The sequence below is a fragment of the Fusarium oxysporum genome, chromosome V, assembly GCF_013085055.1.
Source record: "Fusarium oxysporum Fo47 chromosome V, complete sequence".
Lineage (NCBI taxonomy): Eukaryota > Fungi > Ascomycota > Sordariomycetes > Hypocreales > Nectriaceae > Fusarium > Fusarium oxysporum.
The window spans coordinates 251211-267238 of NC_072844.1; the positions used below are offsets into that span (position 1 = coordinate 251211).

The 16028-nt window shown below is 31.6% G+C and overlaps 2 protein-coding genes across 2 annotated transcripts; both read left to right on the top strand.

Moving 5' to 3' along the window:
- Window positions 1-483: 483 nt before the first annotated feature.
- Window positions 484-4852, top strand: FOBCDRAFT_273530 (multidrug resistance protein 1, 2, 3; the record flags this gene model as incomplete). The annotated part of the gene is made up of 11 exons (XM_054704448.1): window positions 484-588; window positions 650-837; window positions 892-1548; window positions 1610-1889; window positions 1960-2106; window positions 2153-2903; window positions 2959-3128; window positions 3178-3707; window positions 3758-3873; window positions 3925-4115; window positions 4163-4852. The coding sequence occupies 11 exons, from the start codon at window positions 484-486 to the stop codon at window positions 4850-4852; spliced, it is 3825 nt and encodes a 1274-aa protein (XP_054560423.1).
- Window positions 4853-14313: 9461 nt separating this feature from the next.
- Window positions 14314-15672, top strand: FOBCDRAFT_222329 (NmrA-like family-domain-containing protein). The gene is made up of 5 exons (XM_054704449.2): window positions 14314-14568; window positions 14624-14764; window positions 14819-14870; window positions 14942-15468; window positions 15528-15672. Exons 1-5 carry the CDS (start codon window positions 14389-14391, stop codon window positions 15612-15614), a joined length of 987 nt encoding a protein of 328 aa, XP_054560424.1. The 5' UTR covers window positions 14314-14388; the 3' UTR covers window positions 15615-15672.
- Window positions 15673-16028: the final 356 nt, after the last annotated feature.

Below are 16028 nucleotides of genomic sequence, written 5' to 3' on the forward strand. Positions count from 1 at the left end.
ATCTCCACTACACCAATCACCTTTCCAATTCAGCTGAGGCTATACCCGGATAGGGCTAGAGTGAGGCGGAAGGACGGTGCGTGGAATCTTGGCATTCCGCTCTCCGAGATGCTTACTGAGATAACTGCTATCGCGGTGACGGCCTCTTGGCATGCCGAACCGCGTTACATGCACAGGCCACAGAAAATATATACGACTAAAGATGAATCTTGGCCGATGGCTAAAAGTAAGTATATTCATCGTTTTCCATATTGACAACACCCATTTCTAGATGTTTATTATTCCTTAGAACCCTTACGCTCCTTTCTACCACTCACTACTGATTCAGGCCTTTCCCTTCTATCTTTTTCCTTTCTGTTTAAAATTTCCTTACTCATTCATCTGTGCCTACTTCGAACTGTATTTTTTGATCTTGCTGTGATAAGGTTGAGAGGTTAAAAGAGGCTTCAGCCCCAACACCTTTAATCTTGCATTCCTGTCAGCATGGAGAAAACCGACAACGTCGCGGATGCGACAGCTGCAGATCGGCCAGACAAGAACTCTAACCAGTCAGATCAAAAGCCAATGTCTGGGTTCGCTGCATTTCTGGTAAGGCAACGACCTTCACGGTACAATCTTGTTCAGGGCATTCTGATCGTGATAATCACAGCGCATCTTTACCTACTGTCAACCCCTCGATTGCGTCCTCGAATTCATCGCCGTCCTCGCCGCCGTCGGCTCTGGCGTGGCCATGGCAATGATGAACCTTGTTATAGGAGAGCTTATGGATGTCATGGGCAATCCAGCGCGCATCGGCACAGATCCTGACGGCTTCATGGCCGATGTTGGCAACAAAACGTAACTACCTGCGCGAAACATGTACGCCTCTGCACCCATCTAATGTAACAATAGACTCTACTTTGTTTACATCGGTATCGCTCGACTAGCATGTACATATATTTACTCCACGCTCTTTACATTCGTTTCCTTCCGAGTCACAAACAACATCCGACAATCGTACCTGCGAGCAGCCCTTAGTCAAGAAATCAGCTATTTCGACCACGGAACCTCGGGGTCTATCGCCATGCAAGGCACATCCAACGGAAAGCTGATCCAATCAGGCATCGCAGACAAGCTTGGGCTCTTCTTTGTCTCGTTTACTACCTTTATTGCGTCCTTCATCATTGCATTTATCAGTTATTGGAAGCTCACCCTCATCCTTATCTGCATCATGCCGGCGATTATGCTGGTCATTGGCACCATGGCCACCATCGATGCTGGTATCGACAGCAAGAACTTGAGACTACTCTCCCAAGCCGCTCAGTACGCCGAAACAGCCTTCGCGAGTATCCGTACGATCAAAGCGTTCAACCTGGAGCCGAGAATTATGCACAAGTATGCATCCGTCCTCGATACTTCCCGACAGCTATGCCGCAAGAAATCTGGTGTATATGGGGTTATGTTCGCCTGGCAATATTTCGTCATCTATGCTGGTATGGGTCTTGCCTTCTGGCAGGGAATCAGGATGATTGCCCGAGGGGAGGTGGATGGTATTGGCACCGTCTTCACGTAAGCCTTTTCCCCAGATCTGCCCATGCCTTTAGCTTTGTTGTTTGCTGACCACCAAAAGTGTCCTTTTCTCCGTCGTCATCGGATCGACTTCAATCAATGGCATCGCTCCAAACATCTCCTCCTTTGTTCGTGCTGGCACCGGTGCTGCAGAGCTTTTCGCTTTGATCGACAGGACCTCGGATATCAACCCGCTCGACGAGTCAGGCCAGACACCCACCAAGGTTTCTGGTGTCATCGATATCAAATCGGTTTCCTTCAGCTACCCAACGCGGCCGGATACCAGGGTCCTCGAAGACCTTTCTCTCAACATCCCGGCCGGAAAGATTACAGCTTTAGTGGTACGGCATATTCTTTCGCCCTCTATCTTTGACTGAATACAGGACCAGAAGGGAGTTAACGTTTCGGCAGGGTGCCAGTGGCTCGGGAAAAAGTACCATCATTGGCCTTCTGGAACGATGGTATGACCCCGCCTCTGGTGACATCACGCTCGATGGAATCAGCCTACGAGATCTAAGTGTCACCTGGCTTCGTACCGCCATGCGACTTGTCCAACAGGTGTGTTTAATATATAGCCCCAACAACTGACGCTAACGTCCTACAGGAACCTGTGCTGTTCAACGGAACCGTCTTTGAGAACATTGCCGATGGCCTCATTGGTACTTCCTGGGAGAGCCAGCCAAGACAAACCCAAGAGGAACAGGTGAAACACGCAGCCAAGCTTGCGTTCGCGGATGAGTTCATCCAAAACCTCCCAGAGCAATACGAAACACGCATCGGCGAAAGGGGAGGACTCCTCTCAGGAGGACAGAAGCAAAGAATTGCTATAGCTCGAAGTATAGTTTCCGACCCTTCTATCCTCTTGTTAGACGAAGCTACCTCAGCCCTTGATTCACACTCTGAAGGCATTGTCCAAAAGGCACTCAACAGTGCCTCTCGAAACAGAACCACGTTAGTCATTGCACACAAACTTGTCACTATCCGAGACGCCGATAACATCGTGGTCATGTCCAAGGGGAGAATTGTTGAGCAGGGCAAGCATGATGATCTTATAGCCCTCGGCGGCACCTACGCCAAGCTCGTGCAGGCCCAGGATTTGTCTACTAGCAAACAGAGTTCAACTATCGAGACATCGGACGAGGAGTCTACAGCAACTACTGAGGCCATAGAGCCAGTTCAATCACTCGCCAAATACACTTCAGCGGTCAACGAGGACATTGCCTCTCAGATTATGAGGGAAGATTTCAGTCTCTATAAATCCACTGGGCTTTTACATACCATTTGGAAGATGATCAAGTCAGCTCCTGAGCTCGGGACTTGCTTCGTGATTATGTCCATTGCCTGTGCTATTGGAGGTAAGTTTCAACAGCCATAACCGCTTTCGGTCATGACAGCCAACTAAAAGAATAGCTGCCGTCTACCCTGGACAAACACTACTACTTGCTCAAGTCATGGACATCTTCACATCCTCTAACCTGACGAAGGGTGGCGATTTTGTGTCTTTGATGTACTTTATCGTTGGCCTGGGGAGCTTGATTGTGTTTTTCGTCATTGGCTGGATTTCTAACATTATTGCTCAGGTAAGTCCAGCGCAGCGTATCCAGCAGATAACTTCCTAACCTGGAGCAGACTCTCAGCCATAATGTCAGAGTAGGGCTTTTCCGCAGTATGCTGAGACAAGATCTTCGGTTTTTTGACAGGCCAGAGAACACTATTGGCGCCCTTGTCAGCCGCATTGATTCCCAGTCACAGGCTGTATTGGAACTCATGGGGTTCAACGTGGCGTTGGCCTTCCAATGTATCATCAACATCATTGCCAGCAGCATCCTCGCTCTCGCCTACGCGTGGAAGCTCGGCCTTGTTGGTGTTTTCGCTGGCATGCCCCCTCTTTTGCTCGCCGGATTTGCCCGCATTCGACTTGAGACAAGGTTAAACGCTGGTATAGATGAGAGGTTCTCAGCCAGTGCTGCAATAGCATCTGAGAGTGTCAACGCTATCCGTACTGTCTCATCGCTTGCGATTGAGAAGAGCATTCTAAATAAGTATACGGTGGAGCTTGATAGGGCAGTTTGGGGATCAACAAGGCCTCTCTTTCACATGATGATTTGGTTCTCTTTCACTCAGTCTGTTGAGTTCTTTATCCTTGCGTTGGGATTCTGGTAAGTTTCTAGGTACCTCTCGTATCTCAGAGTATCACTGACTGTCTCAGGTTTGGGTCAAAGCTCGTCTCTCAAGGAGAAATCAGCTTTCCCAAGTTCATCATATCCTTCTTGGGTGTCTTCTTCTCCGGTCAGGCCGCTGGTACGATCTTCAGTTTCTCAAGCAGTTAGTGTATCCTGTCCTCTATGTCCCAGGATCTCTAACGAAATGAGTCAGGTTTCACCAAGGCCAATTCGGCCGCCAATTACTACTTTTGGCTCACCAGTCTGCAGCCGATCATCCGAGACACTGACGATAATCATGTGAAGGGCCCTGCCAACGGCGGGAGTTCAATTGACTTCCAAAACGTTCAGTTCTCTTACCCCCTTGCTCCCGAAAAGCGAGTGATCAAAGGCTTGTCTCTCACTGTGAGTACTCAACTGGAGATGAATAGAACCATGTTGACATTTCTCAGGTTGAACGTGGTCAATTTTTGGCCTTTGTTGGGGCATCTGGCTGTGGAAAGAGTACTATGGTATCTCTTCTTGAGCGCTTCTACGACCCTACGAGTGGCACTATCATTATCGATGGCTCAGCTGCTCTCAGTGATATTAGCCCTCGTCTTTACCGTAATAAAGTAGCACTCGTTCAACAAGAACCTACCCTGTTCTCTGAGACTATTCGCGAGAACATTGCCGCCGGACTCGATATCGGCCCTAGCGAACAGGCCCATGTCAAGGATGATGCCTTGGAAGCAGCTTGCCGAGCCGCCAACGTGTGGGACTTCGTGAGCTCTCTTCCCGAAGGTCTGAACACCTTATGTGGCCAAGGTGGTAGCCAGCTTTCAGGAGGACAGAGACAGAGAATTACTATCGCGCGCGCTCTCATCCGTGACCCTAGTATCATCTTGCTAGACGAGGCGACTTCAGCACTTGACACCGAGTCGGAGAGGATTGTGCAGAAGGCCTTGATGGACGCTGTCGCCAGCAGAGATCGCATCACTATAGCAATTGCCCATCGTTTATCAACGATTCGTGACGCCGACAAGATCTGCGTGTTCTCTCAGGGTAGAATCGTCGAAGCTGGGACGCATGATGAACTGGTCAGCCAGAATGGTATATATAAGCAGATGTGTGATGCACAGAGCTTGGATAGGGCAACTTAGAGACTTGCAGACCATCGCTTCTTAAAGCAAGGGCAGATCTTCGTTTAATGGGCTCTTTCGACAATCGCGATGGCGCTCATGAAGAGGCAGTATTTCCCTTTTAGTTATATCTATGTTTAATTCCCATATGTAAAATTATACTCCAAAAGTCTCTGGACACCCCACCTTGGAGGAACATAATCTATATAACTAGAATAACTTTACTTATAGATATATTAATTAAATACTATCTAATAATAATAAATTATATATTATAATAAAGCCCTGATTTTTCTTTTTTATATTTTATATATTAGCCCTAGGTATAACTATATATATTAATTTAATAAGATAATAAGTTAATTAACTATAATATAACTATTTAAAAGGTATAATAATTAGTTTTTAACTATAGATAAACTAAGCCATGCTAAGTTTATTATTAGCAGATTACATAGGGCATATAACTAAGCTTATTAAGGTATTATATCTCTTAATAGTAGATTTAATATATATTAGGCTTAATTAATATAAAAAAGTTTTATTAATAGCTAATAAGCTAGAGTTTATAAAAGTGCTAATAAATATATTTTATATACTAATTAAGGCTTATCTAGCTTAATATAATTTAATAGTAATTTATAAGAGAGATCTATAAGGATTAGTTATAATTTATAATAATTTATCTTAAAGTATTATAATTTAACTAATCTAATAAATAGGGATTATATAATAGTTAGTTCCTAACTGTAGATAAACTAAGCCGTGCTAGGTTTATTATTAGTAAATTATATAGGGCATAATACTAAGTATTATTAAAGTATTATATCTCTTAATAGTAGATTTAATATATATTAGGCTTAATTAATATAAAGAAGTTTTATTAATAGCTAGTAAGCTAAAATCTATAAAAGTATAAATAAATATATTTTATATACTTAAGGAGGTTATAGTTAATTAGTAAGGTTATTAAGGGATTAATAATAATCTAAGTAGATTAGCTACTAATTATAATAGATTATCTCTAATTATAGAGTCTTAGTATTAATTATCTTTAGCAGGAGATATATTAATTAGTAGAAAATATAAGGTATATATAATAAAACTATTAGGATTATAATATAATCTCTCCCCTCTCTTAGGCCTTATCTCTAAGGCCTAGTTAATATATTTTTTATTAGTTATTCCCTGGTAAGTTTAATTTTAATCTTATAATCCTCCTAAGATATTTAATTATATAATAAAGGCTAAGAAAACCTCTATTAAAAACTAAAAATCTCTTTATATCCTTATTATAATATTTAGGAATTCTATTATATCTTATTTTAACTATATTTATTAAAAAATAGAAGATTTATATATCCTTAATTTTATAAAATTAAATTATTATAATCCTTATATAAAATCTAGGATATCCTATAATAGTTATAAACTATCTGTAATAGCTAGTATATTTACTTAATATAAAATTATTTTATAAGTTTACTAATATAATATTAGCTTAAAAGATTATTAATAAGAAGTATTATCTTAAGTATAAAGAAGAGGCAGCTAAAAATAAACTAATTAATCTTTAAGTAAAGTCTACTTATATTTATAATATAATAAGTGCTTAGTTTACTAAAATTACTTATTTATAGTATTAGTATTATTAAGTAGAGGTAAGAAATATAAATATAATTTAATATAGCCTTAGTTTTATAAATAAATTAGAAAAAGCAAAATAAAATAAATAGGCTATATTAGAGAATACTATAGTAAATAGTACTTTTTAGGACTAATCTGCTATTACTAAGTAATCTAAGTAGGATTCTCTTAGTTTAAGTGCCTTTATTAATTATTCTTCTAGTTTTAATATTAATAGAAATTCTTTAGGAGTTATTAGGTATTAATAAGGTATTTTAAAGATTCTTATATATTTTTGCTTTCTAGGTAGTTTTTTTATTTTATAAGGTATTTTCTTTAATTATTATTTATATAGGTTTTCTTAATAACTTTTACTTTATAGACTTCTAGTCCTAAGATTTCTTATAGTTTATTACCTATTTTAACTTATATTATATCTACTACTAATTTAAGTAATAAAATATAAAAGACTAAATAAAGCCTAACTTTTAGTAGTAAGTTTAATTTATAATTATTTTCTAAAATTTTCTATAGTACTTTATAGGATTTAATAAATTTATAATCTAGTTTATAAGTTAGTTAATTTATTTTAATATTTTTTATAGCTAGGTAGATTATATCTCCCTTTAAAAAGGTTAGTCTTTTTAATTATTTTAAATTATAGTAGTTTTTTATATATTTTCTAATAAATTTAAGTTTTATTTTTATTTCTTTATATAGATTTTTAAGATTATTACTTTTAAGTATAATAGCTAAATTAATTAATTTTTCTTATTATATATTATAATATATATTTAATATAAATCTAAAATTAATATAAGCTAGTATAAGCTTTATACTTTTATTATATATAATATTATAAGCAAGCTAGGCTATTAGTAATTTCTTAACCTAATTATTTTATTTATAGTTAATATAATACTATAAGTATTATTTAAGTACTTAATTTATTTATTTAGTTTATTTATTAACTTATAGTTAAAATATTATTATAAGTTAGTAATTTAGTCTAAGTTATACTATAAGTAATTACTAAAATATTACTATAAATATAAGTCCTCTATTAGAAAGGATTTCTATAGGTAACTTATATATACTAATAATATATTAATAAAAAATATAAGAAAGTTCTTTTATATCTATAGATTCTCTATAGGATAGGTAGTAGGAGAACTTAGTAAGTTAGTTAACTATAATTATAATACTATTATAAAAGATTTTAGTTAAGGGTTCTTCTAATAAGGGTAACTTTATAATAAAATCTATTATAATTAAGTCCTAAGGTTATTATATTACTAGGAGTAATTATAGTTATCTATAAGGTTTATATCTTTATGCCTTTATTCTTAGGTATAGGTTATATTATTAGATAACCCTTTTTACTATTTTCTTTATTTCTTTTATTTTATATTTTTCTTATATTTTTTTTAGTATTTTTATAATACCTAGATAGCCATATAGGGGATATTTATATATATCCTATACTAATTATTCTCTAAATTTATTTAATACCTATTAAAATTATTATACTCTTTTTCCTTTATAATTAAATCTTATTTCTTGCAAATTACATAGTTTAGTATTAGAGTTTATTTATTATTAGAATTTATTACTTCTCTATATTTTATAAATAGTCTTAATAGGTTTATATCCCTTATGGCTTTTTGCTATTCTTATAATTATCTTAACTAGTTAAGTAAACTAATATTCTCCTTTAAAGTTAGTCTCTAAAAGTTATTCTTTAATTTTAATAATTCCTATATTAAAATCAGGTTATTAACTAATAGTATCTATATATCTATTATTAGTTCCTTTATAATATATTATAATAAAGTCAAATTTATATAAGTATTTAATATAATATAATTATTATTAGTTTAATTCTTATATTATTATAAAGTAAGTTATATTCTTATAATTAGTAAATACTTTTACTAGGTATTTACTCCCTCTAAGGTAATATCTAAATTCCTTAAAGTAGTTAATAATAGCTAGGAATTCTTTATTATAAATAGGGTAGTTAAGTTCTACTCTATATATTTTATAAGAATAGAAAGTAATAGGGTATAATATACTATTATTATCTTATTATCCTATTTATCCTCCTAAGGTAAAGTTAGAAGTATTAGTTTTAAGTTTAACTTGCCGGTTAAGGTTAAATATAATAAGGATAGGTTTACTTATAATAGCTAATTTAAGTTTTTTAAAAGCTTTTTATATTTTATTATTTTATTAGAATTATTTATCCTTTTTTATAATCTTAATAAGTAAGATAGTAGTTTTACTAAAGTCTTTAATAAATTATTAATAGTAATTAGTAAATCCTAAGAAGGATTAGGTTTCTTTTACTAATATAAGTATTTTTTATTTAATAATTACTATAATCTTCTACTTATTTATCCTAATTTTATTATATAAGATTTTATATCCTAAGTATATTATTTATAACTAATAGAAATAACTTTTAATAGGTTTAATAAGTATATTAGTATCTTATAGTATTTTTAAAACCTTATAAATATATTTTATATATTTTTCTTTTATATTAAAGAAAATAAGAATATTATCTAAGTAGTAAATTATAAAGATATTAAGGTACTCTTAAAGTATATTTATAATTATATATTAGAATACTATAGGTATATTAGTTAATCTAAAAGGCATAATTAAATATTTAAATAGTTTATATTTTATTTAAAAGGCTATTTTCTATTTATTACCTTCTTTAATTTAAATAAGGTTATAAGCAGATTTAAGATTAAAGGCTATAAATTATTTTTTACTAAATAAGTAATCCTTAAGCTTAGTAATAAGTAGTAATAATATCCTATCTTTTTCTATAATCTTATTAAGTTATTAATAATCTATTATAAGTCTTAGTTTATTTAAATTAGGTTTTAATATAAATATAATTAGATATCCTACTAAGGATTTTAATAGTCTAATATATCCTTTCTATAATATATTATTTATTTATTCCCTAAGTATTCCTAGCTTATCTTAGGATAAATTATAAATAAGAAAGAATTTTAAGTTCTTTTTATCCTTTAATATAATTTTAATATTATAATCTATATATTAAGGTAACTTTATATTTAATTCCTCTTAAAATAATTTCTTATAGATATAATACTTTAGTAATATATTCTCAAGTTATTTATTAGATTCCTTTATAATAATCTATTTTATTTATTTAATATTTTAATCTAGCTGCTTAAACTATCCTTTAAGAGTTACTATTATTTATTTAATATATTTTCTTCTGCCTTTATTATACTTATATTAGGTTCCTTTTAGAATAAGTAATACTTTATTACTTCTATTTTTACTACTCTTTTTAGTTAAAGTTTAAGATTTTATATTATATCCTAAATTATTTAATTTATTATCTAAAGGGTTAATTTTATAATTAACCTAACTAGTTCTTTAGTTAAAGGCAGGGTTATAATAATATAATTATAGGTAACCTAAGACTAAATTATAATCTTATATATAAATAATATTAAAGTTAATTCCTTAGTTTTATCTATTTATAAATATTTTAAGGTAATTAATTTCTTAGGTAACTTATCCTTGTTTATATTTAAAGGATTCTCTTTTTTTACTTTCTATTATATAAGGTTCCTTTTTATCTCTCTATAGTAGTTTTAAATTATTAATTATACTAAGAGAAATAATATTTATAACTACTTTACTATCTATAAATGCTTTTAACTACTTGCCCTTAACTTAGACTTTTAATTCTAGGCAGATTTATTAACTTTTTCTTATTATTATTTTTAGAGCTTTTCTAGGTAGTTTAGCCCCTAATTTCTTACCTATTTATTACTTTATTATAAATAGTATATGCCTTTTCCCTATAGATAATTTATATTATATTTACTCTTAGTGTAGTTAATATTATTAGGATATTTATTTTAGGTAGCTAGTTTTTATTAATAAATAGCTTTTATTTTTCCTACTTTATAATCTAGGATAATATCTGCTTTTTCTTTTTTAGTAAGGGTTTTTTTTTTTTTCCTCCTTAGTTTATACTAATTAGTCTTATAACTACTACTTATCTAGCTATTAGAAGATATCTTATTTATCTTAGGATATTTCTTTTTCCTATTAGGTAATATCTTAGTTAATTTAACTAAGTTCTTTATTAAATAACTTATCTTCTACTATTTTAACTTCCTGCTATATATTCTATCTCTATTAGGCAATATATTAAGAGTTTTAAATATATACTAAAGCTCTTTCTTATATCTCTATATAAGCTTTTAGTTTTACTACTTAAGATCCCTTATATCTCTTTATAACTTAGTATCTAAGTATATTAATAATTAGGTAGGGTTTTTATTCTTAATATTCTAGGACTTATACTAAGAAATAGTTATTTACTATTTTATTTTATTAGTATTATAAGTAATAATATTATATATATAATATCTAAGATATCTATTTATAATTTAGGTAAGTTAAGTACCTCCTTAGGTCCCTTTTAGCTTATATATATTCTTCTAGAGTAATAAGATCTTTTATTACTTCCTTTATATAAACTTAGATATAAATACTATTATCTTATTCTATAATTACTTATTTTCTAATAAGTTCTATATACTTCTAATATTTACTAATCTAAAAGCACTAATTAAATTTATTATACTATAATATAATAGAGGTATTTTAGATTATCTTTTTATCCTTATTCTAGAGTTTCCTAGTATTAGATTCTCTTTAGACTCTATAAGACTCTAAGTAGTTTAGGTTATTAATATATTAGTTTAGTTATTTCGAGGTAACTTTAATAGGAATATTATTAACTTCCTGGTTAACCCTTTTAGTACTAGGTTTATTATCTAGGTTAGGGGTAACTTTTTTTCCCTTTTTAATTATAAAAATAGATTTTCCTTTAATAAGTTATTAGTAGTATTTAGGTATAGGTACCTATTTTAACTTAATTATCTTATCTCTTTTGGCTTATTATTATTTCTTTTATTCTTAGTTATTTTTTTTCTCTTTTTTTTCTTTCTTACTTTATAAATAAAGAACTTCTATAGTTAGGGCTATATACCCTAGAATAGGTTATTATTCTAGTTTTAGTTTAAAATAGTATTTAATAAGGGTTTCTTCTCTACTAAGGAATAAGTTATATATATTAAGAGATAGGTTAAAGTTATTAATATATAGTATCTATATTATATTATATCTATCTTTTCTTATTATATTAATAGTTTTAATTACTATTTATAGTTTTTTATTTTTCTTAGTAATATTAATTTTCTTTTCTTCTAGTACTAGCCTATACTTTTAGTTAGTCTTAATAGGGTTCTTATATTCTTATTTATAATATTATTTCTTACTATAGTTATAATAAGTAATTTAGGATTTATCTTATTTAGTTATTCTAATAGTTATTAGTCTTACTTTAGTGCTATAAGATATATTAGTTTATTAAGTTCTTCCTTAATTAGTATAGTATTAAGGTCTATTATCTTATTATCCTTTATTCCCTTATAAGTTATAAGTTCTCTAGGCAAATTATTAATTATTAATCCTAACTGCTATATTAATATATTTAACTAAGGACTTTAATTAGTCTTTCTGCCATAGTTTAGCTTATATTAGTTCTTTAAGTATATTAAACCATAAGGATATAACATCTTAATCCTATAGTAACTTACTGGCTAGTTATAAGAACTCTACTCTAATAGTAGATACTAAACTGGTTTATTTAAGTATTTTAATTTTCCTTTTTACTTATTTTTTTTTTATTAATAGTACTAAATGCCATTTAAAGTACTTCCTTAAATTCCTTATAGCTATTTTAACTAAAGATTATAATAATTCAGGGTTAAACTATATAAAAGAGGTTTTAAGTATAATTATTTATAATAGGTTAAAACTATTAGGTAGCAGTCTTAGTAAGTCTTCCTGCTATATATATAACTTTAGTAGAATTATTATAGAATTAGTTTAGGTAGTAAATAATAAATACTTATCCTTAGGTAAGAAATATAAATAGCTTACTAGGGGTTCTATTAAAAAGCTTAGGCAGGTTAGGCTTAAGGATTTCGCCAAGGTCCTTGCCATCTTAGGCAGCTAAAGCTAAGTTATATATTTCCTGCTAAGTATTTCTTATACTCTAATTCTATTACTATTATAAGGCAGTAAATTTATTTAGTATTTAGCATATCTTATTTATCTTATTAATAATATTCCTAAGTTACTTGCAAAGTTATTTAACTTCTAAGTTATTAGAACTCTAGGAAGAGTTATTTATATTATTTATATTCTAGTTAGTTAGCAGGTAGTTAACTAGTATAGGGTTAATAAGTACTATAGGCTAATAAGCCTAAAGGTTAGCAGCTATATTCTACTATTAGATAGGATTAATATTTATAGATATTATATTTATATTACTTAGTATTATATAGTATAGTCTAAATAAGAGCTATTAATATATAATAATTAGTTCCTAACTATAAATAAACTAAGCTATGCTAGGTTTATTATTAGCAGATTATATAAGGCATAATACTAAGTATTATTAAAGTATTATATCTCTTAATAGTAGATTTAATATATATTAGGCTTAATTAATATAAAGAAGTTTTATTAATAGCTAGTAAGCTAGAATCTATAAAAGTGCAAATAAATATATTTTATATACTTAAGGAGGTTATAGTTAATTAGTAAGGTTATTAAGGGATTAGTAATAATCTAAGTAGATTAGTTACTAATTATAGTAGATTATCTCTAATTATAGAGTCTTGGTATTAATTGTCTTTAGCAGGAGATATATTAATTAGTAGAAAATGTGGGGTATATGTAATAAAACTATTAGGGTTATAATAGATTACTTTAGGATTATTAGGTTATTTCTTTATAATTAATAAAAAAATATAAGGGTATATATAATATAACTACTTAGGTTATAATAAAAGGTTAATAAGCTTTATATAAATAATATAATAATTATATTTTAATAAACTTAATATTTATTAAATTTACTAAATTATAAGTATTTAAGAATATTTAAATCTTAGTATTAAGTATAATAATTATATAAGTTTTTAAACTATAGGGCAAAAGATTAGGCTATAATTACTATATAAGTAATTATAATATACTATAACTGCCTTATAGAAGCCTTACAGCGCTATTATGGGTATGAATTATAATATTAAGGATATTAAGTAGTAATTTTATTATAATATTTATAAAAGGTAATAATATATTACAGGTGTTATTAATACAGTAAATAGTAATAATTTAATTAAATAAGTAACTTATTTTCTTAGTAGGGCTATATATAAATTAAAAGTAGCTTATTTATTTCCTTGTTTACTGACCCTTTGTCTAGTCAAGCTCCCCCCGTGCTTGACGCACGGACACCTATGGTGTGAAGGAAAGCACGGGGTGGCCGGTCTCTAGGCCCTACCCAAGTAGTTTATCTAACCCTTAGCAGATAAATAGTTCCAGAACGAGGCGGTGAAAGGGAACTATTTCTAAACATATCTTAGTAGACGGTACCATGAGCATGTTGATAAGAATGTCGGACGAGGTCAATGAATAGAGGGTTTCTGACTCTAAGCAAAAGTGAGCTTTCTTGATGAGTCGAGATGCCAAATTTTCATCAAGTATTATATATACATATATATACATACAACGGGACAAGGTCGAGTGACAATGTGAGTCATGATGTTTGGTAGATGCGTACCCCTCTTTCAAAGGCTCCGACTCTAGTCAAACCTCAAAGGTGGACCGTTGTGGGGACATATCAGGCAGGGCTATCCCGGCTAATTTCTTGGTCTCGTCTCGAACTTAAAGGCGAGTGCTGCCCATTGAGGCCTTTCTATCACGCCCATCTTGATTCAACTCGTCTATTGGCAAACATTCGATTCTCACTTACATAGGCGAGCTTCAGTCTTTAATTTTCCAAAATGTCGTCCAAAATCCTATGCGTCATCTTTGGCGCTTCGGGAATGCAGGGAGGTTCTGTCATCAGGTCAATTCTGGCATCTCCTCAGGCTTTGGAGAGAATTCGCATCCGAGGCGTATGCCGCGATCTAAATAAGCCTGCCGCAAGACATCTGAAATCACTCGGCGTAGAGGTCGTTGCCGTAGGTCATCAACATCCATTTCCATAACCGAATTAGAATCTCACAATTTATTGAGGGCAACCTATCGTCAGAGAGCGATATGAGAAGAGTTCTTACTGGAGCGAGTCTTGTTTACCTGGTAACAGCTTATTCTGGCAATTCAAGCAATAAAGAAATCGAAATTGAGCAAGGTCAAAATGTCGCCAGATTGTCAAAGGTAAAGTGCATGACAGTGTGTTCTTCGCGACGCTTAGCTTATGTACAACAATAGGAACTTGGAATTGAACATCTGATCTTCAGCACTCTTTTACATGTTAAAGAAAGTGAGTGAACCCCAGGAAGCGCGCTGTTATCTGCGAAAGCATGGCTCAAGGACTGACATACACCAACTTAGTTACTTCTGGAAAAATTCAGCAAGCCCAAGAATTCGACAGCAAAGCAGAGGTCGAAAAGTTTATCCGTCAACTCGGAATACCCGCCACTTTTATTATACCAGGATTCTACATGAGCTTATTCGTTCCTGGCAAGCTTCTAGTGAGATCAAAACAAGACCCAGGCATACTAGAGCTCGTATTGCCAGTTTCGACGAACTCGACCAAGTTTCCTCTCGTTGACATGAACAAGGACTTTGGGAATTTTGTCGTGGCAGCCTTGCTAAACAGAGATTCGTTCCTCGGCAAACAGGTTTACGCCGCCGAAGCATATTATACACTTGACGAAATTGCAGCTGTGGTGAACAGATTCGAGCCCATCCACGGATTCAAATGCGTGACTAGAGAAATCAATGATCGGGAATTTCTAGATCAAGGGTCCATCGCAGGGAAAGACGCTTATATAAGACAGGTCGAGGATTTGGACATGTACAGATTCATGCGAGAACCGGGATACTACCTGGATGAAGATCTTAATCAGAACCAGGGTGTAAGTTATATTGATCTGGGGCTATAAGAGTCTAAGACCTGACTAATAATCCGTTACAGATTGTTATAGAACCTTTGAGCTCATTCGAGGAGTTTGTCAAGAACAGCAGCCTATTCTCAAAAAGTCCTAATAGAGCTTATAATTAGATATTTGCACGCAAGATAGACTATGCAGCTTTATATACATCTCAAAGAAATGCATCACCCTTGTCCCTCCGCCGCGTAATCACCTCCGACTGGTCTCAGTGTGCTACAATTAGGAAACCATCTTTCCGCCTACACCAATAAGCAAACTTCCATTATTAATAACCTTGCCGCAAGCCTTTCGTGTTAGTATTACCCTATTAACTAATAATTCTATTAATACAGATAAGCTAATTAGTAAAGGATTTAAATTTAACTATGGGGTTTATAATAAATATTTTATATTCTTATTATAATTCTCCTTTAGTTAATATAAGTTAAGCTTTATATATTAGTTTTCTATTAAGAGTTTATAAAGGTTTTAAATATTTAAAATTACTTATAATTAATACCTTACTGCTTATATAATTACTTAAT